The sequence below is a fragment of the Doryrhamphus excisus genome, chromosome 10, assembly GCF_030265055.1.
Source record: "Doryrhamphus excisus isolate RoL2022-K1 chromosome 10, RoL_Dexc_1.0, whole genome shotgun sequence".
In the NCBI taxonomy this organism is placed as follows: domain Eukaryota; kingdom Metazoa; phylum Chordata; class Actinopteri; order Syngnathiformes; family Syngnathidae; genus Doryrhamphus; species Doryrhamphus excisus.
The window spans coordinates 14732309-14758581 of record NC_080475.1 but is presented as its reverse complement, the minus strand read 5'-3'; the positions used below and the strand labels follow the sequence as shown (position 1 = coordinate 14758581).

The 26273-nt window shown below is 40.9% G+C and overlaps 2 protein-coding genes and 1 long non-coding RNA gene across 8 annotated transcripts in view; 2 read left to right on the top strand and 1 right to left on the bottom strand.

Moving 5' to 3' along the window:
- The first annotated feature begins 908 nt into the window (after window positions 1-908).
- Window positions 909-11738, top strand: LOC131137165 (solute carrier family 26 member 6-like). Of its 4 annotated transcripts, XM_058084780.1 has the most exons (17): window positions 909-1109; window positions 1167-1306; window positions 2530-2640; window positions 2733-2860; window positions 3804-3968; window positions 4068-4220; window positions 4454-4536; window positions 5664-5811; window positions 5977-6090; window positions 6200-6277; window positions 6928-7023; window positions 7135-7241; window positions 8445-8514; window positions 8588-8677; window positions 8748-8900; window positions 10276-10330; window positions 11010-11738. In XM_058084780.1, the coding sequence occupies exons 1-17, from the start codon at window positions 964-966 to the stop codon at window positions 11021-11023; spliced, it is 1851 nt and encodes a 616-aa protein (XP_057940763.1). In that variant the 5' UTR covers window positions 909-963; the 3' UTR covers window positions 11024-11738. The 4 variants fall into 4 exon arrangements, 2 of the variants coding, with proteins under 2 accessions (XP_057940763.1, XP_057940764.1); XR_009131859.1 differs by lacking the exons at window positions 10276-10330; window positions 11010-11738 and having other exon boundaries at window positions 7135-7245; window positions 8748-8800; XR_009131860.1 differs by lacking the exons at window positions 10276-10330; window positions 11010-11738 and having other exon boundaries at window positions 7135-7245; window positions 8752-8771.
- Window positions 10460-22782, top strand: LOC131137164 (solute carrier family 26 member 6-like). 3 transcript variants are annotated; one of them, XM_058084777.1, is made up of 20 exons: window positions 10460-10571; window positions 12440-12702; window positions 13559-13698; window positions 15052-15162; window positions 15225-15400; window positions 15477-15641; window positions 15789-15941; window positions 17341-17423; window positions 17502-17649; window positions 17731-17844; window positions 18119-18196; window positions 18556-18651; window positions 19719-19825; window positions 19947-20016; window positions 20154-20246; window positions 20583-20690; window positions 20785-20922; window positions 21497-21551; window positions 21635-21735; window positions 21990-22782. In XM_058084777.1, exons 2-20 carry the CDS (start codon window positions 12575-12577, stop codon window positions 22011-22013), a joined length of 2088 nt encoding a protein of 695 aa, XP_057940760.1. In that variant the 5' UTR covers window positions 10460-10571; window positions 12440-12574; the 3' UTR covers window positions 22014-22782. The 3 variants fall into 3 exon arrangements, with proteins under 3 accessions (XP_057940760.1, XP_057940759.1, XP_057940761.1); XM_058084776.1 differs by lacking the exon at window positions 21990-22782 and having other exon boundaries at window positions 21635-21799; XM_058084778.1 differs by lacking the exons at window positions 10460-10571; window positions 12440-12702; window positions 21990-22782 and having other exon boundaries at window positions 13589-13698; window positions 15020-15162; window positions 21635-21799.
- Window positions 18551-26273, bottom strand: part of LOC131137171 (uncharacterized) — a 20494-nt gene continuing 12771 nt past the window's right edge. Inside the window, exons 2-5 of the long non-coding RNA XR_009131861.1 lie at window positions 21080-21747; window positions 19702-19823; window positions 19516-19620; window positions 18551-19439 (exon numbers count right to left, since the gene is read on the bottom strand). This is a non-coding gene — a long non-coding RNA (uncharacterized LOC131137171). The remainder of the gene's footprint in view (window positions 19440-19515; window positions 19621-19701; window positions 19824-21079; window positions 21748-26273) is intronic.

The window sequence follows — 26273 nt, the reverse complement described above, 5'->3', positions numbered from 1 at the left end:
GCAAAGCTTATTAAATCCTACCCCTCCATCTGGTACTTTTACAATCAGTAACTGTTACGTTTGTTCACTTCCTGCTTTCCTAATATAGTTTAAGTTTTATTTTTATAATTTTACATTTTCAAATTTTAATTTTAATTTTTTAAATTTTATATTTTATAATTTTTTATTTTTTGTAATTTTTTATTTTTTTTTATTTTATTATATTTTTTAATTTTTTAATTTTTTTATTTTATTATATATATTTTTTATTTTTTATTTATTTTTGTCACATACTGAAGTACAAGGTGATATGACCATCCAATGACATAATGGGTACCATAGTAAGTGTCAATATAGTGATATATATAGCACATCATGACTGGTTCAAGACTCTTCATCCTTGTATTTAGCAAACATCAACTGCTTGTATTGTTTCTTGAATTGGCTCATCGTTGTGCATTGTTTGACTTCCTTACTCAATCCATTCCATAGTTTGATTCCACATACTGAAATGCTATGGCTTTTTAACGTAGTCCTAGCACTTAATTTAACTTCAAATTGCCGTTGTTGTTGTGTGCATATAAATTAGTTACTATTAGTGTTTAATAGCAGTATTTGTATTTTTGCATACTGGTATCTGAATGAAGTAAACTATTATCATAATGGAGTTGAAGTATTTTGGTGGATGTTCTCTTCAAAATACCATCAACATGCATGTTTCTCATGTACGGTACTAAATGAATTGGAAGTAAGAGAGCGGTGTTGAAGGGGGAGCAGAAAGAGGGTGTTGTAAATGCTGTGCAGAGTTCAAAGATGTTCTCCACCCTCCCGGACTCACGTGTACGTTTGTGTGCTTTGCCCACACTCCTGCAGATACCAACTAGGTCATCCTTGCTGGTTTGTTAGTTCGCACAACAAAGTCTCTTTTGCTATGCAGAAAAGTGGTTGTGACACATTCAAAGTTTTTGTTATTCTTCTCTCCAGATGGATGACACAGAGCAGTATAATTGCAACCCTGACAACGGAACCCCCCTTGTCTATGTGGCCCTGGATGAAACTCAGCTGGAGATCATTGGCCAGCGAGTAGACAAGTCTGTGCCTTTTCTGGAGAGCGTCAAGGCACGATGTCGGTGAGTGAATTAATGGTTTATGCTGTACGGTTTCAGTAACTTTGTGTACTCTCCTAGATGTTCAGGTTCCAGGTTGAAGAGCATTCTGCTGAGCTGTTTTCCTGTGCTGCTATGGCTGCCTCACTACTCCATCAAAGAAAACGCCATCAGAGACCTGGCGTCTGGGCTGAGTGTGGGCATCATGCATCTGCCACAGGGTGAGACACATTCCACAGGTCACATACTGTTAAAAGTTCTCTAATATAGTACTGCAGAAGCATCAGGGGTACCACAATAGTTTATTGGCAAAATCTAGCCTTGATGCCGGAAGTTTAGTTTTAAACAATACGTTGTTTCATATGCTTTTTCCACCTTTCTGACCTATAAATGTAGTTAGAATGTTGGATTCTTGTGTTTAACGATGCCAAAGTTTCAGGTAATGAGGTCTGTGCATTTGAAAGTGAGCCCTGAAAAAACTTTGGGATGGTTCAAAATGCTCGGTTTCAGGGGGCGTCGCAAAACTGTTCTTTTGTGATGTCACAGATGGGCGGACACTCTTTGCTCCGATTGTCTGTTTACGAAACAAGCTCAGGCAGATGTTATTGTGGTTGGTGATTCCCAGCAATAGAAAAATATTTTCATATGACAACGGCTTTTGACACCGGACTGTTTTTGTGAAATATCCGCCAAACTTTTACTGAGCGAGAGTGCGCTCTCGCCGGGGAAAGTGCGTTAATGTCAGACATGCTATGCGTCCACGGTAGTACCGCAAAAAACATGTAATGACCACATTTCCACTTTCAATGTTGTGCCAAGATTGTCTGCAGTTAGTAAACACGGCGCCCTAACTTCCGATTTCTGAGCTCCACGGCACCAGCGGTGCCTCTGACAAAGTGTGTCCGACAATGAGTGCTCCTCCTCAGGTAGGCGAGATTAGGAAAGCACAAGTAGTGCCTACTCTTTGAGAACCAAAAAGCTTTCTGAGCGGGTTATTGTGTATAGCTGCTCTATAGGAGTCCACTACTCAATACAAAGGGTTGAAAAATTAGCATTCATTTATTCTACCGCTTTTCCTCACGAGGGTCGCGGGGGGGTGCTGGAGCCTATCCCAGCTGTCTTCGGGCAAGAGGCGGGGTACACCCTGGACTGGTGGCCAGCCAATCACAGGGCACATATAGACAAACAACCATTCACACTCACATTCATACCTATGGACAATTTGGAGTCGCCAATTAACCTAGCATGTTTTTGGAATGTGGGAGGAAACCAGAGTACCAGGAGAAAACCCACGCATGCACGGGGAGAACATGCAAACTCCACACAGAGATGGCGGAGGGTGGAATTGAACTCGGGTCTCCTAGCTTTGAGGTCTGCGCGCTAACCACTCAACCGCCGTGCAGCCCCTCCTTGAAACACTTTCTGCCTTTTGTGTCCCTCACAGGTATGGCCAACGCCATGTTGGCAGGCATTCCTCCTGTGTATGGTCTCTACACGTCACTCTACCCACTCATCATCTACGCCATATTTGGCACTTCCAAACATCTCTCTTTGGGTGACGGTCCAATTCTTTTACTCCCAATAAATGAAGCTGAAAATGAATTAACATAAAAGTGGAACATCGTTTTAACTTTGTTTATGTGATAGGAACCTTTGCCGTCCTGGCCATCATGATTGGATCCGTCCCAGCCATGGCGGAGTTGCCTAGCAACGGTGCTGAGACGGCTAAAGTCAACATTGTCGTCCAGCTTACCTTACTCTGCGGCCTCATACAGGTCACGATTCGTACACGATTCATTGTTTAATTGTATGTGCCTCAAAAGTCAAACATATCATGAATTGTTTTTGTATGAGGAAACTATCAGGCTTTTTAGTACAATATGAGCGATAATATTATAGAATAAAATATGAGCTGGAAACCTCATATTACAAATATACAACATAAGGTGGCCAGAAATATTTCAATATTGAACAAAGCAAAATTTGTTCTCAATCCGAAATCACTCCACACTCTTTATTGCTCTCTGGTTCTACCATATCTTACTTATTGTGTGGAAATATGGGCTAATAACTATAAAAGCAATCTTCACTCGCTAAAGGTCAGTAAGGATAATTCATAATGCCGCCTACAGACAACATACTAACTCCTTATTTCTAAAATCACAAATACTTCAACTTGCTGATATAGTTCATCTTCAAACAGCTAAAATAATGCATAAGGCTAAAAATAACCAATTCCCTAAAAATGTCATCCAATACTTCTCTACAAGAAAAAAAACAACCTTAAACTGTATTATGGAAAGCAGGAAGTGAACAAATATAACAGTTACTGATTGTAAAAGTACAAGATGGAGGGGTAGGATTTAATAAGCTTTGCTTCTTCCTACTCCTTTTGGACATGTGGAACTGTGAACTGATTATGGGATGCACTCAATTGTAATCTGATGCATGTTCAAATGAAATTAAACCATTAACTATCAACTTTATATACACATTATTAAATGATGCTGATGCTGCCTGTTGATAGACACTTATTAATTAATTACACAGTATTAATTATGACACTTATTAACCGGCAATGTCAATGATGGCACACACACACACACACACACACACACACACACACACACACACACACACACACACACACACACACGACAACAAATATACTTGCTATTGATATGTGTAATGAAGCAATAACTGTGTGTACTCATCCAGCTGCTACTCTATGTTCTGCGTTGCGGTGCTGTGTGTCGCTGGTTGTCAGACCCTGTCATCGGGGGCTACACTACAGCTGCCGCCCTGCACGTCATCGTACTACAGTTGCCCCTCATGATCGGAATACCTACACAGCGACACATTGGAATATTGGCTTCTGCTTGGGTGGGTAGTGAAACGACAATAACACCCTCACTATCATGCAGTAATACACTATAATACTGTAATAATAGGCTTCAAAGTACTCATTGTGTTTTCTCCCAGACTTTAAAAGATGTTCTCTATGGAGTGACCGGCGTAACACCAGCAACTCTTTTACTGTCTTTGGTCTCAATGGCGATACTCACTGTGGGCAAGATGCTGAATAAGCACTTTAAAAACACGCTACCTGTAGCCATCCCCTGGGAGGCTGTACTGGTGAGACACACACACACACACACACACACACACCATGATGATTAAATAGGTAGCCTTTTTATGTACTACTTTATTATGCAGACACACTCATATGAAGAGCTGTTCAATTATGCAAAGCTGCCAAGGCTTTGCCCTCCAGTTGACCTCTGTGAACAATATGTCATTATAACAACAAACGCACGGTTGTTCTTTTCCATACTGCGCCTTAACTCTTGTCGTTTGTCTCCTACAAGATTGTCTTGGCCACCGTCGTGTCCGTGCAGGTGGACCTGGCTGGACAACATAAAGTCCAGGTGGTTGGAGACATTCCCAGTGGGTCAGTAGCAGTGGTGTCATTAGGTCTATTTTAGGGGGACTTAAGCCCCCCTAAATAATTATTTTTATTTTAATTTTATTATTTTTTATTTTTTATTTTTTATTTTTTTTATTATTTATTTATTTATTTATTTTTACTAAAAAAATATCTGCCAAATTTTATATAATAGGACAAAAGCAGGCAAATAAGCAGGCAAATAATCAGAAGAAGAATAATGATGATAGTAATAATAATAGGCTAATTAATAATATAATAATGATTATTATATAATTGATCACTGTCCACTGGACAGAATGGTTGCAGAGCTTGAGCAGCGGTTTTGCAGTGTAGATTGTGTGTACTTGTGTCAATTTAATGGTGGCTTCAGCCCCCCTAAAATTTCTTAAGCCCCCCTAAATAATTAGATATTTTTTATAGATTTTTTTATATATATTTTATAGATTTTTTTTTTTACAAAAAAAATCTCTGACAAATTTCATATAATAGGGCAAAAGCAGGCTAATAAGCAAGCCAATAAGCAGGCTAATACTAGCCTACTACTACTAGTAGTAGTAGTAGTAATAATCAGAAGAAGAATAATGATGATAGTAATAATAATAGGCTAATTAATAATATAATAATGATTATTGTATAATTGATGACGGTACACTGGACAGAATGGTTGCAGAGCTTGAGCAGCGGTTTTGCAGTGTAGATTGTGTACTTGTGTCAATTTAATGGTGGCCTAAAACAATTGAGTATCTCTACTAAATCTGTCCAAAAGTGGGAAAGTTATATCCCTGTTCTTGTTCGTTATTTGTTTTTGTTTTTTTATTTTGGGGATTTTTTTTGAATGTCTACTACATTCATTCATATCCTGTGCATCTCCAGGGGGCTAAGCCCCCCCTTGTCCTCAGAACCGAGTGCCGCCCCTGGTCAGTAGAATGTTGTATTGTCTCCTTGTCATTGTTGTCAGTGTGACATGAATCTATGGTAATACTGCTTACTAATGCCATTGTTTCTGTTAAATGACATGACCTTTATGATGTTGACCTAGTCTTTCCTCGCTTGTGTTGTCGGCTTTTTATATTTATATGTATTATAAGATATAATTATGTTATTCAAAATCAATTCTATCTTTTGTGCAGCCTTTCTGCTCCCATCATCCCCTCGCTGTCCCAAGCCAGTGAGCTCTTCATCCCTGCTCTGTCGATCGCTCTGGTGGGTTTCAGCTTCCACACAGCCATGGGCTCGGTCTTTGCCCGCAAACACGGCTACCACTTTGACTCCAGTCAGGTACACAGGTTCTTCTGACACACTTACTAAATATTCAGGCATTTGGCCTATAGTTGGCCTATATATCGTTATATATATATATAGTTTTAGTTATAGTTGGACTCCAACCTCAGCAATGATATATTTGAAAGGTACTATTTCTGATTTCTAACCGTCCCTGCTTAGGACCTGCTGGCTCTGGGTTTATGTAACTCCATAGGAGCCATGTTCCAGTGTTTTGCTGTCAGCTGCTCTTTCTCACGCAGTATGGTGCAGGAAAGCATTGGTGTCAAATCACAGGTACTGTTCCCGAATAGACACTTTTACCACTTATATTGATTCAAATATCTATCTATTTTTTTTTTGTTGACTTTAATCCTTTGTATTGTCTGCTGTTTTTCCTGTCTAGATATCAGGTCTGATATCAGCCCTGACCATTTTAACCATCTTGTTAAAGATCGGTCATCTATTTGAGCAGCTGCCAAAGGTATCCTGGTTATTTTGATATCCTCGTTATTGATCCTGTTGGCTTTGTTCATAATTATATTTTCTACAGTATATTACAAATGGCCATGATAAAACACATGCATTACAGAAACGCTGCAAATTAAAGTAACAAAACTGAAATTAGCCGTGCTACAATGAGCTCCACATCTGAGGGAGATTATTTTTATTTTTATTTTTATTTTTATTTTTATTTTTATTTTTATTTTTATTTTTATTTTTATTTTTATTTTTATTTTTATTTTTATTTTTATTTTTATTTTTATTTTTATTTTTATTTTTATTTTTATTTTTATTTTTATTTTTATTTTTATTTTTATTTTTATTTTTATTTTTATTTTTATTTTTTGTTTGTGTCCTGTCCAGCCATTGGGGCAGATAGTATTGTTGATCTAAATGCCATTACATGCTAAACAGATCTGCTCTGCTCTGTGTCAATTTTATTTGCCGTTATTTGATGTTTTTGTTATGCGTGAGATCTGTTTTTAAAGATTTAATACGTAAAATTGTATAGCTCAAGACGACTATGTCTCAAATCTGGCCATGTGTGTCCAAGAATGAATACTGGATGAATAGATTCGTCCCCTCCGGGTTTGCATTGGCAGTAATACTGTAGCCTGCTGTGTGTTCCAGGCCGTGTTAGCAGTCATCATCGTGGTCAATCTGCAGGGGCTGCTGGCTCAGTTTAAGGATGTGTTTACACTCTGGAAGATTGACAGATTGGACCTGGTACACACACACACACACACATAGTAGTTATTGTACTTGATTATCATAACAATGGTTTCAAACTGTGCCAATCCCCTCCTGACCTTGAACGTTTCACCTCTCCTCCTCCAGCTGGTGTGGGTGGCATCCCTGGTTTTAACTCTGGTTCTAAACCTGGACTTGGGTCTGGGAGTCGCCATCGCCTTCTCTCTGGTCACGCTCATCTACAGGACACAACAGTCGGTATTTCATTCATGGCACATCCTTTCAGAATAACAATTATGTTTTAGTTATGTAATTAGTTATTGTCAGATCCATTCAGCGTCTTTGTACAATGAAAAAAACAACTGAATGGAATTAATTGGAAGCAGGCTGATTGCTAATAATTATTTCCAAAATATGAAAGTTAATTTTTTAAATTTCGTAGTACAGTTAAGATGTTTGTGTGAGGGCACACAGTGGGAAACATTTGGGAACTTGAATAGCCAACCCTCTGCTCTTATCCTCCTCTTACCCTTTGTATGAGCTACATTACCTGGATATATACATTCACAATAATGAATACAAACCATTTATTTACGTAATACTATGGGTTCTAAGTTGATTAATCTAAGTCTTGTTACGATTAATTGAGTAATTACATTAAACGCTTGTCCATAGCGAAGGTGCAGATCGAAACGTCACTTGGGAGATGTCATATCGGTTAGCAGACAACCAAGGGGACCTATTACGCTCATTTTCAGAACCTTGAGTTTCTACATCCTCCAGAATCTGCACCTATTCCAGCTGTGATTCCGTGGATTTCCCGCTTCCTGGCAAAACGGTCTCTTTTAATGTATCGTACCTACGGCCTGCCTCCAGGCATTCCAACTCTGCTGTGATTGGTAAATACTCCGAAGGGCTCTCGAGGACTTCTGGACAGCTGCCGAATGGAAAAAAAAATTTGGCTTTGCATGAGCTGTAGGAGCGCGCAGACCTCACAGCTAGGAGACCAGGGTTCAATTCCACCCTCGGCCATCTCTGTGTGGAGTTTGCATGTTCTCCCCGTGCATGCGTGGGTTTTGTCCGGGTACTCCGGTTTCCTCCCACATTCCAAAAACATGCTAGGTTAATTGGCGACTCCAAATTGTCCATTGGTATGAATGTGAGTGTGGATGGTTGTTTGTCTATATGTGCCCTTTGATTGGCTGGCAACCAGTCCAGGGTGTACCCCGCCCCTCGCCCAAAAGACAGCTGGGATAGGCTCCAGCACCCCCGCGACCCTCAAGCTGGAGGAATTGGAATTAAAGTCATGGCCATTCCAATACACAGCGACCACGCAGGCAAAAATACAACAACAAAAAGCTATGGTCAACCAATAATAAAAGCAAAAAGGCTAACAAAAGAAACACAAACAACACTGCCAGCGTTGTCATGAATTAATGAATATTTTCCTCTTTCAGCTCCTCCACTGCAGTGTTGGGTCAAATTCCTGGTACAGACTGTTACAGAGATGTGGAACTCTATGCTGAGGTGTTTCCACTGTTCTTCCCATGACTCTCTGGAAGGTTCACTCATATACTAAAATGTGTGGGGGGTTTTTCAGGCAAAACTAGTTCCGGGTGTTACTATAATCTCCTGTCCCAACCCAGTTTATTTTGCTAACTCTGAATTGGTCTTCACTGAGATTAGACAGGTGAAAACACACACACACACACACATCAACATTTTAAGAGCTGGTCCACAGTGTCAAACTCTCCATCCAGATAGTGAGTCATGCTCAGAAGGAAAGATCAGAAGTGGTCCAAGCATCCTTGTCATCTTCCTCTGCCCAGTTGATGACTCGCAATCACTACTTGATTCTGGACCTCAGTTCCGTCCACTTCATGGACTCTGTAGCCCTGACAAGTATTTGTAAGGTAAAGACCCCTAAAGACCCTCCCATATTCCAAAAATGTGGGCGTGAATGGTTGGTTGTCTGTATGTGCCAGTCCAGGGTGTGCTTGGAAGCAGCTGAGATAGGCTCCAGCATACCCCCACCACCCTTGTGGGGATAAGCGGCATAGAAAATCGATTGAGGGATTTATGTATTTATTTATCTTACTAGAGTACCTCCATAAGTTCATTATTTTCTTCAAATGTCTTCATATAGGCTGCACGGCGGACAAGCGGTTAGCGCGCAGACCTCACAGCTAGGAGACGCGAGTTCAATCCCACCCTCAGCCATCTCTGTGTGGATTTTGCAGGTTTTCTCCGGGTACTCCGGTTTCCTCCCACATTCCAAAAACATTCATTTATTCATTTATTTTCTACCGCTTATCTTCACAACAATGGACAACTATGGACAATTTGGAGTGGCTAATTAACCTAGCATGTTTTTGGAATGTGGGAGGAAACCAGAGTACCCGGAGAAAACCCACGCATGCACGGGGAGAACATGCAAACTCCACACAGAGATGGTCGAGGGTGGAATTGAACGCAGGTCATTCCAAAAACACGCTAGGTTATTTGGCGACTCCAAATTGTCCATAGGTATGAATGTGAGTGTGAATGGTTGTTTGTCTATATGTGCCCTGTGATTGGCTGGCGACCAATCCAGGGTGTACCCCGCCTCTCGCCCGAAAACAGCTGGGATAGGCTCCAGCATCCCCCACGACCCTCGTGAGGATAAGCGGTCGAAAATGAATGAATGCTGAAATAAAGTAAGGCTGCACGGTTAGCGAGCGGTTAGCTTACATGCTTCACAGCTAGGAGACCCGAGTTCAATTCCACCCTTGGCATCCCTGTGTGGAGTTTGCATGTTCTCCCGTGCATGCATGGGTTTTCTCCGGGTACTCCGGTTTCCTCCCACATTCCAAAAACATGCTAGGTTAATTAGCGACTCCAAATTGTCCATAGGTATGAATGTGAGTGTGAATGGTTGTTTGTCTATATGTGCCCTGTGATTGGCTGGCGACCAGTCCAGGGTGTACCCCACCTCTCGTCCGAAAACAGCTGGGATAGGCTCCAGCACCCCCGCGACCTTTGTGAGGATAAGCGGTAGAAAATGAATGAATGATGATCATATGATGACACAATCATATATGTAAATTATGTATATTATGTGAAGTAAGGGTAAATAGAATAATGTGTTTGGCTACTTTCTCCTCTTTTAAGTCACATATTGTATTCTTTGGAATTTCTCCTGTAATACACACCCTTTAAAGAACTTTTTATAGCTTTTGATGAATGAATGATTAACACATTTTACAACTTTATCTTTACGCTCATGAGGCATGTGTGTGTTTTCAATAGGTTGCACACGACTTAGAAGCCCAGGGTATCAGTGTGTGTCTGGCCTCCTGCCCAGGTCAGTTTCATTTTGCCAAACAACTCATTCGTTATGAGTTTTTCCACTAAAAATCGTACTTGTTGTCTCAGCTGCTCTTGCATGCACAAATATACTGAAACCAGACTTGTGTACTGTCTTGGCAATAGAGAACCTTTTATCCCAGCTGCGCTATCAGGGCTGCCTGTTCAAATCCTCCATCTTCCCATCGGTGCAACACGCTGTCTCCCATTGTCTCAGCACCTTGCCTATCATTCTTGAGGTGTGTTGTTTGTTATTTCACTGAATAGTTCAACGAAATGCATCAGAGCATCAGTACCTTTCATTATGCCATGACATAATAATTGTATGTAAAGTATTGAATGTACTTTATATCATAAGTGAGGTATCTTATTAAGTACTTTGCACATGTAATTACGTGTATTTATGTTAAAAAAGGTGACAAAAAACCTTCCTCAATCAAACTTTGCAAATATAGGCAAGAAAAAAAATGACCAGACATTTTTATTTACATTAAATTAGCATTAGTATAAATACAACTTCTTACAGGCACACAACCTACACTATCTAGACGATAACATCTTATCAGAAACGGCGAAAAAGATAAGCTAGATATCTTATCTTCAAAGAGCTGTCTTTGTAATTTTGCACCCCAAAATTAATTGTTTTTTTTTGTTTGTATTTTGCAATCTCTTCTCAGGACTTTGCCTCTGATGCAAGTTTAAGCTGAAAGCACAACGCCGACTGCTTCCTCGGAACATCAATATTAGGGATGTAGCCTAGAATCTAGCCTATTCTACTACCTAACCTAGCATAGCCTATTTTAAACATGTCAGATTTATATACGATTACAGTGTTGTACTACATAATGTCAAAGTGCCATAACTTGGTATTTTTTTAAATCACCCCTGGTTTAATCCTGTGCCACTCCTAAATCTCGTAAACATCCAAGCACGAGATTTCCATGAAATCGTGTGACTTTTTGTGACTTTGTGCTTCACTAGGATTCCTAGTACTATTTGAAAAGCCCTTGAACTCAGCATTGTAGGGTCCCTTTAAACTGCAGTACTCCCAGGAAGCATTTAGAGCTTACAATTGTTCTTGTTTACATGTGGAATGTGTGTCAAGAACCTTTGACTTTGTAGTAAAAATGTAAAAATGTAATTCAGAAAAATATAACAATACATGAAAGAGTACAATAACACGTCTCAGTTTCGTCTTTATGTGAACAATTTTTATTACATCATTGTATCTGATGGCGGAGATTAGATGTTACAGTAATTATGTGCCGCCATAAACTGTGATGGCAGATAACAGTCTTAAAGGGGAACTTCACTTTTATTGGAATTTTGCACATTCTTTGCCTTTTCTGTGCATTCAAGCATGAGAAAATGAGTTAATATGAGTTAGCTAATAATGAACATCATGGGGAAATACATTTTGACACACAAAAAAAAAAAAATAATCGGCATTGTAGCAGCTAACACGAAAAATTGTCAGCGGCTTTTACCTGATGACCAGAGCACACGTTCTCACGTGTGCTGGAAGACGCGGACATTCTAAGTGTTGTCGCTGTTGCTATGCTGCTGTTATTGACAGTAGCAGTGGAAGCTAAGTGCTTGATATGAAATGAATGCACGAGGATTGTAAATGATGGCAAAATTCCCCTTGAAAAAATGGTCAACCTATGATGAATATATGATGTGATGTTTATAAATAAAAAGGCGAACAAGGAGCTAATTATAAAAGCTAAGCATGACTGACACATTGAGGTTCTTGATTGGACATCCAGTACTGTAATTACTTTAAGAAAACCATAAAAATAGCAAGATATAAGCTCTTATATAAACTCTTCCAAGCTATTGTTGTAGTTGTGGGCCTTCCAGGAATAACAAAAGGAGCAGCAGGGAATCTGGCAAGAACCAGCAATGCACTAAACGTGACTGTAGGCTCATCGGTGTAGCTTGAGGATCCAATAAACATTGATTACATTGTTTCTCCTGTTGCGTTATCGGTTATCTGCTTGTCAGGCCTTTAAGCTGGCATCATATTTTCTATTGTGTCGTCTAATCATTGAACAAGAACACCCCTGACTCTGCTCAAATGGCTGACTTATCTAATCCTTCACAGATAAAACCAGAGGACTTGATGGAGAAAACATCCACAAATTGAATGTGAAACTTGAGGGAGGATTCGTTCATGAATTCTTGAAGCAGGTGAATCTTCCTTTTTGGGTTTGTTTTTTTTTTTTTGCTTCTTTTAGTTATGGCAGAAAGGAGACCAGCAGGCTATCGGGTCCACCGAGAGATCCTGGATGAAGGAGCTGTGGACGAGCTGGCTGAGAAGTCGGAATCGAAAACATCTCTTTGTGACAAGATCAAAAATTCACTAAGGTAAAGTTGTCTTCTTACTCCAATGGTGGTTTAAAATCATGAACGTTTGATGAAGAAATGTTGGGTTTCCAGTCGTGCAGGGGCGTCAAACTCAATCAAAACACAAAGCTTATTTTTAGGACATTAACCCTTAAACCCCATGGACATTTTTTTACAAATCAAAATACCATAGAAGTAGTTGATCCCTAAGGAATCGCTTACTTACTAAGCTATTTGTTTGATAAGGCGGGCCGACTCAATTCTATTTTTTATTTTTTATTCTATTTTTATTTTTTATTCCATTTTCCTGGGCCTGAGTTTACTATATTCTCAAATAATTTTAATAATAATAATCTACTCTCAAAAAGAAAATGTTTTCACTCATGATGTTGCAACCCAAGCAAAGTCCACTGTTATCTGGTGTCAATAATTTTTGGGGCGTCTCCAAAGATATGTCACATAAAAATAATAATAACTAAATCATTTATTTATTTATCTATCACTGTGTGTATTTTTCACTGTCGATACACAAAAATATGGACTGCATGATACGTATATATTTATAAACATGTACATCAGTACAGGAGTACATTGATATATTTTGCAAGTAAATGTAGTTTAGAATAGAGATTGAATCATTAAAAATGTGTGTTTTTTTTAATGATGGCATCAATAATATGGCTGCTGAATGCAAAGTGGTTGGGTGAGTCGTGCATGACTCACGGCGAACACTTCTTAATGGTTGAGTCAGCGTTTGATGCCGTTCCAGCCAAACAGACCTTTCACAGAGTGGACATTAAAGAAGACACATGATTGCTGATATTGATGGGTTTTAGAATAATTCTTAACATCACTGATGTCATCGATTCTTTTTCAGGTGTTCTGGCCCCAGGTTCAAGAGCTGTCTGCTGGGTAGTGTTCCTGTTCTGTCGTGGTTGCCTCGTTACTCCTTCAGAGAAAATGCATTGGGTGATCTCATCTCAGGGATCAGTGTGGGCATCATGCAGCTGCCCCAAGGTCAGATTCGTTATGCTAAGAGTCCCCTGGGCCGGCGTCAGTTGGTGGCAATGCAATTTGCTGTGGCAACTAATGTCACCAATAAGGTGCCTAGTGGTATACAATGGCTCAAACTGCCTCCCAACTGGCTCATGGTGGCCCGTAACAGCAGCAAAAATTTAGTTTGGCAGCAAGAACATTTCAAAATGTTAAAAACAATTTGTTGCACAAATTGCTTGATGCAAGTGCCGCGACGAACTGTCCGCCAAGTGGCGCAAACAATCCACCTATTGCAATCCACTGGAATGTAACAGGGACTGCACGGCGGTCGAGTGGTTAGCACGCAGACCTCACAGCTAGGAGACCCGAGTTTAATCCCACCCTCGGCCATCTCTGTGTGGAGTTTGCATGTTCTCCCCATGCATGCGTGGGTTTTCTCCGGGTACTCCGGTTTCCTCCCACATTCCAAAAACATGCTAGGTTAATTGGCGACTCCAAATTGTCCATAGGTATGAATGTGAGTGTGAATGGTTGTTTGTCTATATGTGCCCTGTGATTGGCTGGCCACCAGTCCAGGGTGTACCCCGCCTCTCGCCTGAAGACAGCTGGGATAGGCTCCAGCACCCCCACGACCCTCGTGAAGACAAGCGGTAGAAAATGAATGAATTAATTATAGTATAAGCTGCACAGCGGTTGAGTGGTTAGCAAGCAGGCCTCACAGCTAGGAGACCCGCGTTCAATTCCACCCTCAAAGACAGCTGGGATAGGCTCCAGCACCCACCGCGACTCTCGTGAGGATAAGCAGTAGAAAATGAATGAATTTATTATAGTATAGGCTGCACGGCGGATGAGTGGTTAGCACGCTGGCCTCACAGCTAGGAGACCTGCGTTCAATTACACATTCAAAGACAGCTGGGATAGGCTCCAGCACCCCCCACAACCCTTGTGAGGACAAGCGATAGAAAATGAATGAATTAATTATAGTATAGGCTGCACGGTGGAGGAGTGGTTAGCACGCTGGCCTCACAGCTAGGAGAGCCGTGTTCAATTCCACATTCGAAGACAGCTGGGATAGGTTCCAGCACCCACCATGACCCTCGTGAGGATAAGCGGTAGAAAATGAATGAATGAATGTAATGGCACGAGCCAAGTTGTGTCGAATAACGGCAACATGGCAACATGCCGAGCGAACATTAATTCGCCACCACAGCGAGCCACGACGCTTAATCTGGATTATGTTGGCGCGAACTGGCACCAACTGGCACGAGCCAAGAGGACTCCTAGCATTATGTCTTATTGTGTCAGAGGACTCCTAGCATTATGTCTTATTGTGTTTGGACAGCTCCAGGTGATGCTATGCTATATGTATCCCAGGTATGGCATATGCCTTGCTGGCAGCCGTCCCTCCTGTTTTTGGCCTTTACGCCTCCTTCTACCCCGTCCTCATCTACTTCATCTTCGGCACGTCCAAGCACATCTCCATTGGTTAGTTTGATGCTTCTGGCTGTGAAATGTCTACTGTATACGACTTAGTTCTTTCCCCCTAGGATCATACGCAGTGATGAGCGTGATGGTAGGCGGCGTGACAGAGCGACTCGCCCCAGATTCAAATTTCATGATTTTTGACAATGTGACCAACTCCAGTGTGGTGGACGTCTTTACCCGAGACGCGGAGCGGGTCAGAGTGGCTGCTGCCGTCACTTTCTTAACCGGAATATTCCAGGTACGGTAACTCACGCAAACACTGCGGAATTTCATTTGCAGTTCCCAGGTGGAGTTATATTTATCTCTTATGTTAGATCCTGTTTGGTTTGGTTCATTTTGGATTTGTGGTGACCTACCTGTCTGAGCCGCTGGTGCGAGGTTACACCACAGGCGCCGCCATCCACGTCATCGTGTCCCAGCTCAAGTACACCTTTGGAATCAGCCCTTTGAGATACAGTGGACCGCTTTCACTCATATATGTAAGGAAGACTCATGGGACTGCAATCTATTGTGGCTGTGGGACCACATAATTTTGTATGGGACTATAAGATAACAGGGTTTTAGATGGGGGGGGACACCTACATCACCACTTTCGCTCTAATCCTTTTTCATTTCATTCATTGCAGACCGTACTGGAAGTGTGTTATCTGATTCCACAGACCAACGTTGGCACACTTGTGGTCAGTCTCGTCGCCATTATCGGCCTCATTCTTTCCAAGGAGCTCAATTCATATTTGAGTAAAAAAATACCTGTGCCTATACCTGTGGAGTTGCTTGCTGTGAGTATGAAAACCACCTCATATGATATATACGTAGTATATATATTTGGTTTGGGCGGTACAATGCGTCACGAATGAGGCATCATCCCCCGCTCTGACTGTTTACAACCAGTATGGCAGCGGCCATATTTAACCACCAAACAGCTAAAACTAGTACCGTATTTTCCGGACTATAAGTCGCACTTTTGGGGTTGCGTGGTGGACGAGTGGTTAGCGTGCAGTCACCATTGGGCTGATTTCATCCCCTATGATTGACCGATTTCTCAGTTTATTATATTATATTGCTTTTATTAGGGGGCGGCACGGCGGTCGAGTGGTTAGCGCGCAGACCTCACAGCGAGGAGACCAGGGTTCAATTCCACCCCAGTGTGAATAGTTGTTTGTCTATATGTGCCCTGTGATTGGCTGGCAACCAGTCCAGGGTGTACCCCGCCTCTCGCCCAAAGACAGCTGGGATAGGCTCCAGCTCACATAGTAGTTGGTTAATATTCTGCATTATACGTTGGTATTGTATTGTCTGTTTTGATTGGTCGCTAATATGGTAAGTCTCACTTACAAGGTACACTGCACTTGAGTATCTTCTAGTGGCTCAAATGTGACATGACACAATGATCTTTGAATGATAATCTTAAAGATAATCATAAAGTGGGTCGAGTGGTTAGCGTGCAGACCTCACAGCTAGTGTTCAATCCCACCCTCGGCCATCTCTGTGTGGAGTTTGCATGTTCTCCCCGTGCATGCGTGGGTTTTCTCCGGGTACTCCGGTTTCCTTCCACATTCCAAAAACATGCTAGGTTAATTGGCAACTCCAAATTGTCCATAGGTATGAATGTGAGTGTGAATGGTTGTTTGTCTACATGTACCCTGTGATTGGCTGGCAACCAGTCCAGGGTGTACCCCGCCTCTCTATCAAAGACAGCTGGGATAGGCTCCAGCATCCCCCGTGACCCTCGTGAGGATAAGCGGTAGAATATCAATGAATGAATGAAGTCGCACTTTTGTTCATAGGTTGGCTGTTGCTGCGACTTATACTCCAGAGTGACTTATAAATAAAACAGTTTATGTTACATAAACACTGGACACCTTTTCTGTTCATGTTTATTTTTTGTGTATCTGAATAACCATTGTGTTAGCATATCTTACACCTATTCAGCCTGTTCTCTATTCTTTTATTATTGTTAGAACTTGCCTTCCAAGATGACGTAATGTCTGTTTTAGCCAAGTAGTTTGTAAAATAAATGACCCGCAAAAAATGCCTTATATGTTTTTTTTTTACCTAATTATGCATTTTTGGCCTTGTGCAACTTATACTCTGGAGCGTCTTATGGTCCAGAAAAAACGGTAAATTAATTCATCATAAAGTGTATGTAGTCACTAACACTTCTTCTGTCTTCTACAGATTGTCATAGCTACACTGGTGTCCTGGCAAGTTAACCTAGCGGGGAAATATGGAGTGGATGTGGTTGGAGATATTCCATCAGGGTGAGAAAAAATATTTATCAATATCTGAAAATGAAATATTATACAATATTCCTCCTTTTTCCCCGTCTTTGGCTGCAGCCTTCAGCCGCCTGTCTTCCCAACCACCTCTCTCTTCGTAGAGGTGATCGGGGATGCCTTTGCTCTCTCTGTGGTTGGCTACGGCATCGCTATCTCACTGGGACGCATATTTGCACTCAAGTACGGATACAAAGTTGACAGCAACCAGGTAAGTCGGATACAAGCACGGCGAATACGACGAAATTGATACTATACGTCTTCAAGAGTGTTCGTCATTTGTATGCTTTAGGAATTGATCGCCTTGGGTCTCAGTAACTCCGTTGGGGGGATTTTCCAGTGTTTTGCTATCAGCTGTTCCATGTCCCGATCCATGGTGCAGGAGAGCACAGGAGGGAAGACACAGGTTGGGAATTCAATTCTCTTTTAGGAAGCAGTCGTGACTTAGGACTGTTGCCATTTCATATATAATTGTTGGGAATATCCAGATACTTGCCTTTCATTGAACAGTATACACGTATAGTACATATACCACCATGTATGTCATACTGTCAATGTATGTCAAACCCAATTGAATTCCCATTGCACTTATTTCTATGCATCACTACTTATCTGTGTGTATCATTCCTAGCATCACACACACCACCTACAGTCCGATCTACTCTCTTGCTTCCATGCAGGTTGCCGGAGCTCTATCAGCCGTTGTTATTCTTTTCATCACCCTGTGGATCGGCGCTCTATTTGAAGAACTGCCCAAGGTGAAATCATGAATCATTTTAAACAAAGTCGATTGTTTTCCTTTGAAGCGTGACATTTTTTTTTGCGTGGTCCATCATAACCGTAGAACCATAGAAAGCCATCAAAAAGTGGTCATCACACGGCTCTCGTGGAAAGCAGTTGAAAGTATTTCAACACAGGTGGTTGACCCTCAAACTTTGGTTTTAGAAGCAAGCACTCAACACAACAACATGAGTCACATGCAATCCGGTTATTCTTGTTTGTGTACAGTACAAAGGATATTGAACAATACAGTTATGAATCACCGTGCTTTATCATTTCCATCACTATTTGTTTAGATGCATGAATAGATATTGAATGTATGTTATGTATGACACAGGCAGTTCTGGCCGCCATCGTCTACGTGAACTTGCATGGTATGATGAAACAATTCCTGGATATACCTGCATTGTGGAGGACCAATAAACTAGACATGGTGAGTACAATAAATTGTAGTCAGTCACGGAATTGAACAGTTTTATACAAACATTCACACACACACTATAGTCATCACTTGTTTGTGTAACTGGGTCCACACATGACCTCATTAAATTAATTTCTGCAATATAGGATTCAATAGGAATTTTCATTTAGTTAGAGAATAGGGACTGCATGGCGGACAAGTGGTTAGTGCACAGACCTCGCAGCAAGGAGACCCAAGTTCAATCTCACCCTTGGCCATCTCTGTGTGGAGTTCTCCCCATGTTATGACCACCGACCTGGTTTTCTCCGGGTGCTCCGGCTTCCTCCCACATTCCAAAAACATTCCGTTTTCTTGCCACTTTATTAACTCGATCAGGGGTTGGCAACCTGTGGCTACCGAGCAAGCGAGTGTTCAGCCTCCTTTCACAATACTACAATAGCCAAGTGGGGAAAATGCACTTTTGAAATTTCTTTTTCACTAATATATCATTTAATTTTTGCTTATGTCTGTATGGCGGTCGAGTGGTTAGCGCGCAGACCTCACAGCTAGGAGACCCGAGTTCAATCCCACCCTCAGCCATCTCTGTGTGGAGTTTGCATGTTCTCCGGGTACTCCGGTTTCCCCCCACATTCCAAAAACATGCTAGGTTAATTGGCCACTCCAAATTGTCCATAGGTATGAATGTGAGTGTGAATGGTTGTTTGTCTATATGTGCTCTGTGATTGGCTGGCCACCAGTCCAGGGCGTACCCCGCCTCTCCCTTGAAGACAGCTGGGATAGGCTCCAGCACCCCCGCGACCCTCATGAGGATAAATGGTAGAAAATGAAATTAATGTTTTCAATGCATTGCAACTCAAATTTATTTCTAAAACTTACCACTTCCACATGGGATGGGAGAAGACTCAGATATGCTATGGCTGACTTCATGACTTCATGCAGGAGGAAGTTAGAGGCAGGCCTCCCTTTGAAGGCGCCAGAAAACTTGAGAAAAATAATAATAATTCTCGGTGATTCTCACTGTGCCATGCTTTGAACGCAAGCTACTCTGTGGTCAGTTCTTACCCATCTCTTCATTTTAGGTGATCTGGATCACCACTTTCATCCTCACCGTGCTGTTGAACCCTGACCTGGGACTCGCCGCCGCCATTGTCTTCTCAATGCTTACCGTCATCTTCAGGACACAGCTGTAGGAAAACACATCCATTATTTAACCATTTATTTCGCTAGTACACTACAATACATAGGATCACATTGTTTATAAATATTGCAATTAATTTAGTGTTTTCCCTGCTGCTGTTGTATTCTAGACCGAAATACTCTGCATTAGGTCAGGTTCCAGGCACGGACATATACAGGCCTTTGGAGGACTATAATCAGGTATAACTTATTATACATTACATATTATATTATTGTTTCTGAAATATAACATACCACACTACCTCGGTGCTAATTTTGCATTAACTTTTTTTTGACACAAGGTGATATATGTACTTTTAAAATCTGTCTGATTGCAGGTGAAAGAGCTTCCCGGTATTTTGATCTTTCGTTCATCCGCCACACTGTACTTTGCAAATGCTGAGATGTACCAGGATGCACTGGGGGAGAAGGTGAGCACACACACACACACAGAGTCTGAGGACCCTAATGCAAACAGGTCCAACAAAGGGGTCTGGCCTGGAGGCCTTGGGAACTTGAGGACATGTCATCAGACATTAGTCACAATACTGGCACCTAGTGACCAGTGTAGAATACTACATTTGACAGCATCTTTCAATGCGTCTTCTGAATGCTTTATGTGTATTTTAGTTCATTTATTCATGGATATACTTTTTCTATGCAAAAAATATGTAATGTTTCCTTAAATATGAATATATTTGTACTAATAATGGTCCGTGTTAAGTTGCAATGGACTGTAATTGTTTTGTTTTTTATTGTTATTTCAGTCCGGCATTGATATTACCAAAATTCTGTCAGCAAAGAAGAAGCTTCTAGCCAAAAGGAAGAGGTATGAGAAGAAACAAGCAAAAATTACTGCAAAAAATGGAAACACGGTAAGCAAGCAACTGTCATAAATGTCATTAATTTACTGATGGACGTTGTAAACACTTTTGCATGGATTGTGATTATTGCTATTGTGTCTAATAGGATGAAGCAGAGACGGAGAAGGATGTAGCCACCATCCAGATAGATGCCGAGCGTGATCCCTCATTGCCCATAGCCATCATCCTGGACCTCAGCCCTGTCAACTTCTTAGACACTGTGGGAGTCAAGACCTTGCGTGGGGTCAGAACTTTTACACAGAATTAATAATAGCACAGTTGAGGGATTTTATTTAATAATTTTATTGTATTTATTGTAACCAGTTAACATGTAATAGTTGCAGTATCTTGTATCTCAGCGAATACATACTGAAGCTAGTTCTGTCAACAGCAACACTTACCATGTCCGCTCTCATTGGGATGGCTGTGTCTTCCAGCACGTGTCTTGTGCTCCAGTCCTCAAGTAAAAAATGCGAAATTGAGAGCGGCGAAACAAGCGATTAGCGAGATATCCCAATGACAGCATTGTAAGCTAGCTGAAATTAACTCGTTTTCTCATGTTATAATGCACAGAAAAGGTAAAGAAATGTGTTCATGTTTCACATAAAGATTATGAATGATGGGCAAAAAAGTCCTACAGAGGAAAACAAAGAACAAGGAACTTCCTTTACCAAGTTGAACTATAAATAATAAATTATAAAATTATATAAAATTATAAAATAATAATAAATTATGACATTTCATTGGCAATTTCACAGTTATTATTGTGCAATGACTATAAAGGAAGTCTATCTATCTAAATCTTTTCTCTGGTTTAGATTATCAAAGACTACGGAGAAATTGGTATCGAGGTGGCACTCGCTTCTTGTCAAAGTAGGTTCACAACATTGCATGAAAAGAATAAAACAAATTACATAAAATCGGGTATAATTAATGAATGAAGTGTCTCTCCCCAGGCGCCGTGGTGGATAATCTGCACACTGGTGGTTTCTTCAACGACAAAGTGACTAAGTCTTGCGTCTTCTCCACAATCCATGACGCCGTGCTTCACTTTCAGGTGGACCTGACGCTGCAACACAATGAACATAAACATTAACATTTTCGTATAAAAGATATGACAATTAAAGGCTAGCAGTGAAATGCTTTTTAGTCTTCTTTCCCCCAATACTTGGAATGTACGCAGTTTGGTTATTTCCAGAATTCAGTTAAGGCTTCACAAGTCTTATTGAAATCGCATAATTGTGTTCAACGTCTTGAAAAAGTGTTTTTTGCCTGTAGTATCTAATATCACGGTGTGATTTTCTTTCACAGGAAGTCACAGCAACGTATTTCTGAATGCTGGATAATATAATGAAGAAGGAAGACTCTGCCTGAGGACTGTGTTGACTGACTGGGCTCATATGCGCACAAAATACGCAAGACCAATGGAAAGATATTATGGACATACAGTACAGTATGTACTAATGTACTAATAGCACAAAATGGAAGGGTTTATAAGCCCTGCAATCGCATTCACAAACAGAAAAGACAGAAAAGCGCGGCAGGGAATGAATGTAACATGATTTGGAGAAAATCAGTGTTGGGAATAACTGTGTTAAAAAATAATGTTGTTTTCCAGTAATGGCTAATCTAATTAATTACTTTTTTAAATGTTACAACACTAAGAGTGAAGGTTTCCGACAGTGAAATATGACACATTATTATTCACTGATATCTATAATCTGGATGTGGCTTCAGTCGGCATTGTTTACAATAACCACATGTACTGCTACTGCACAGGAAGCTAAATAGCTAGACAACAAGAGGTAAAGTTGCACTCAGGAAAACATTGCTACCTAGTGTTTTGGAAAAAAATAATTTGGAATTAATGTTAAAACCAATATTATTTATGGAGGTACTGCATATTGAAGTAGTTTTATACTTTTCAACAATATTCCAATGTATTATTTCATTGTGCCTAATGGGGTTTATGTTCTTTTGTATAGCATAATAAGGTTGAAATACAAATGGATATTGTATTTAGAAGCCATAATAATGTGTCATCAACTGATTTCATTGTTTAATAAATTTGTGTTTCGATGGATAAGAAACTATAGAGTTAACAACTGGGGCCAGAGGCGGCGTCTCCAATTAGGCCATAGAGTTCCGTGTACTCGCGGCCCAGAGCGACTGGAAGTCCTTGGTGCTGCTGGCTGCATTCTTCTTAGGCATGTCGGATGCCAACAAGGGCCCTACGATCCCCTTGGAAACCCCCGAGGGCCTCAAACTAATTACTCTTGCTGTCCGCATTGAGAGGCGCCTTGCTGCCAGAGGAGAACAGCCTGCGGGTACGCGCCCCGGGACCCACACAGTTGGGTGGTAGCCCGATGTGAGACATGCTTGCGGCCAGGTGGACTATTCCATCGGTCACTCCCGAGCTCCTGGTTCCACTCGCCGTAACTCCTCCATGGAAGCACCGGCTGCCCAGTCGCCCAACACCAGGCCCGGAAGCGGCCCTGCCTCAGCTCCCAGGTACGCTTAGACATTCCTGTTACTCATCTTGTTAAAGGCAGGAACTTTAACGAGGCTCACATCCACTAAGGTTCTGTTTCAGTGGTCCCAGTGGTTTCAGTTTCAGCGTTTCCCCTCCGACCACCAGCTGCATCCATCATTCGTGTGTACCACCAGCAACCCGCCTCTTGGGCCGCCAATCTACCCTGGATTGAGTATGCTCGGAACGCACTCATCAGCTCAGCCACAGGCGTCTCCCCTTTTTCATGGGGCCTATGGGTACCAGCGTCCAACCATCCCCTCTTTGGAATCGGGTCTTAGCGGTCCTGACCGTGTTCACCCACCCGGATAGCGTGGGTCCAAACATCTGAGCATAACCAACTACATAGCGCCACTAGCCCAGATTACAAGGCTGGCCAGAAGGTGTTGCTGTCTTCACAGGACCTGCCGCTACACATAGACTCTAAGCAGCTACAACCCAGGTACATTGGCCCATATGTCATTGAATGTGTCATTAATTCTTCTTCTGTCCTTCCTCCTCAGGCCCGTCACTGCCAGCGACCTAAGCCCTGCAGAGGTGTCTCTCACGTTTGCATTGTGGTTAGTGTGGGGTGAAAAGGAATACAGTGTGCTGCTGCACTGCAGTGTGAGACATATAGATGAAAAATACGATTTTTTTTCAAATTTCCCTGGACATTTTGAGAAACATCAGAAACATGTAAATGTCTACACTATTGACTTTTAAAACAGATTTTCACAGCCTATTAAGTTATTAATCATGACTCCAGGATTGTATTAATAATAATACCACATGTGATTCACCCACCTTGGTGACAAACACAGGAAAATCCAGCACCAACATGATTGCTCCTTTTCAAAAATATCCATGAAGACTAGTGTAGAAAAGTTGCACGAAGCACTAGTTTTACTATGCATGCGACAAATGTGAATGACTGCACAAACTTGTATATAAGGCCATTAAAATGATGATGTCACACTGCCCAGTGATGTCATGACCTCAAACCCATGTGGTGATGCCACGCCCTCTGTTTCCATAGCTGCAATGACACATCATCGGGGAAAGCCGAACACTGCTTGACTCTCTTCACAGGACGACAGTCAAGAGTGAGAGGATTCCACATGTTTCACTAAAACACAAATGTTTTCCGAAAACAAGGAAGCAAGCATAAATACATATATATATTTTTTAAATGGATAGCGATAATCCATTGCCATATGGTGTTCAAAGCCTGATTGAGTGTACGTCCAGGTCGGTGGTTATAACAGAGCCTGAAAACCTCCCAGAATTTATAGAGGCACATCTCACACATATGACACAATTTGAAGGAGAGGACTGTAAAGATATTAAGGAGGTTGCCTTTCACTATCAAGAGCAATGGGGTAAGTCAAGAGTGGTTGACTGCTACTTATAAAGGGAATTTAAAAAAAAAAACAGTCCTACAGTACATTCAACAACCCACTAATGCAGACTGACTCACCACCACACAAATAAATCACCTGAAATGGCAAACACACAAGTGTTCGGAAAGATGTGTTTGTTGCCGCAATGCTGAATGCCCCTCATTTTAATGATTGTTTATTGTCCAAAATCTAGCCACAATTCTGGAATTAACCATGAATTGATTTGAATTTAGTAAAGGCACTAAATTCATCACACAGAGACTTAATACTCAAAATATGTAACGCATTCATTGGCATGTGCTGCTAAATGTAATGGTAATGGTTTAATTTCATTTGAACATGCATCGGATTACAATTGAATGCATCACATAATCAGTTCACAGTTCCACATGTCCAAAAGGAGTAGGAAGAAGCAAAGCTTATTAAATCCTACCCCTCCATCTGGTACTTTTACAATCAGTAACTGTTACATTTGTTCACTTCCTGCTTTCCAATTATAGTTTAAGTTAAATTCACCTAAATAGTGAGGAAGCACTTCAAGTGGGCATGCCGGGAGGCGGGTCATGGGTGGAATAAATTAAAACGGACCGTTTTGGCAGGAAACACAAATCAAAGGATTCTGGAAAATCTAAAAAGTTTTTTGTGCGAATTATTGTGTGTAGCTGCTCTATAGGACCAACTCAATACAAAAGGTCGATATATATATATATTTTTTTTTTACATGAATGTAGATTAATTGTACATGTACATTAATGTATATTGTATTTAGTGAATATTTAAAAATTACAACATTGAAAGTTATTTATAAAATTATATTTTTATAATTATATTTTTAGCAAAAAAATAATTACAAATAATAATATTGAAATTGTTCCAAAAAAACAATACATACCCCCCAAAAATGCCTTCCCCCTAGGTGTCTGGTGTACTCTGTTGCTGACTAATCACAATGACATATTTCATAAAAGACTAACATTCATGTGTTTTTGCAGGTTAACTGTTACATTTGTTCACTCCCTGCTTTCCTAATATAGTTTTATATATTTTTTTATTTTTATTATTATTTGTTTTTAATTTTTTTAATTTTATTTTTGTCACGAACCGAAGTACGAGGTGATATGACCATCCAATGACATAATGGGTACCATAGTAAGTGTCAATATAGTAGTATAGTATAATATATATAGCACAAGTTCAAGACTCTTCATCCTTGTATTTAGCAAATTTAGTAAATGTGCTGCATTTTGTAGGTGCAACTTATACACCGGTGCAGATCAGCTCAAGCAGTACAAAATGTGGTCTACCATTGTTTAATTGTCATGTCTTTGCTAGAGTTACACTTCTGGTCAAAAGGCAAGAAAACTGGAGTGACCCAAGAGAAAGAAACAGAGGAATCTCCTTCATTCTCTGTGTCAGGTACATCAACTGTGTCAGTCAAATGGAATGAACGGGTAACTAAATCAGGAATAGGAACACCTCAAGATGAAGAGATCCCAGAGGACCCTTCCGGACCGGTTACATCACCACGCAGAGAGACGACTGAGGCTGAAAGTAGTGAAATTTGGGATTCGCCTGGACCGTCACAATATGAACACATGGGTACATCAGACGCACAACAGACATCTGCCAGAGACTCCCAATCCACATCAGTGAGAAGAAATGTAAACGTATGTGAATCATGGC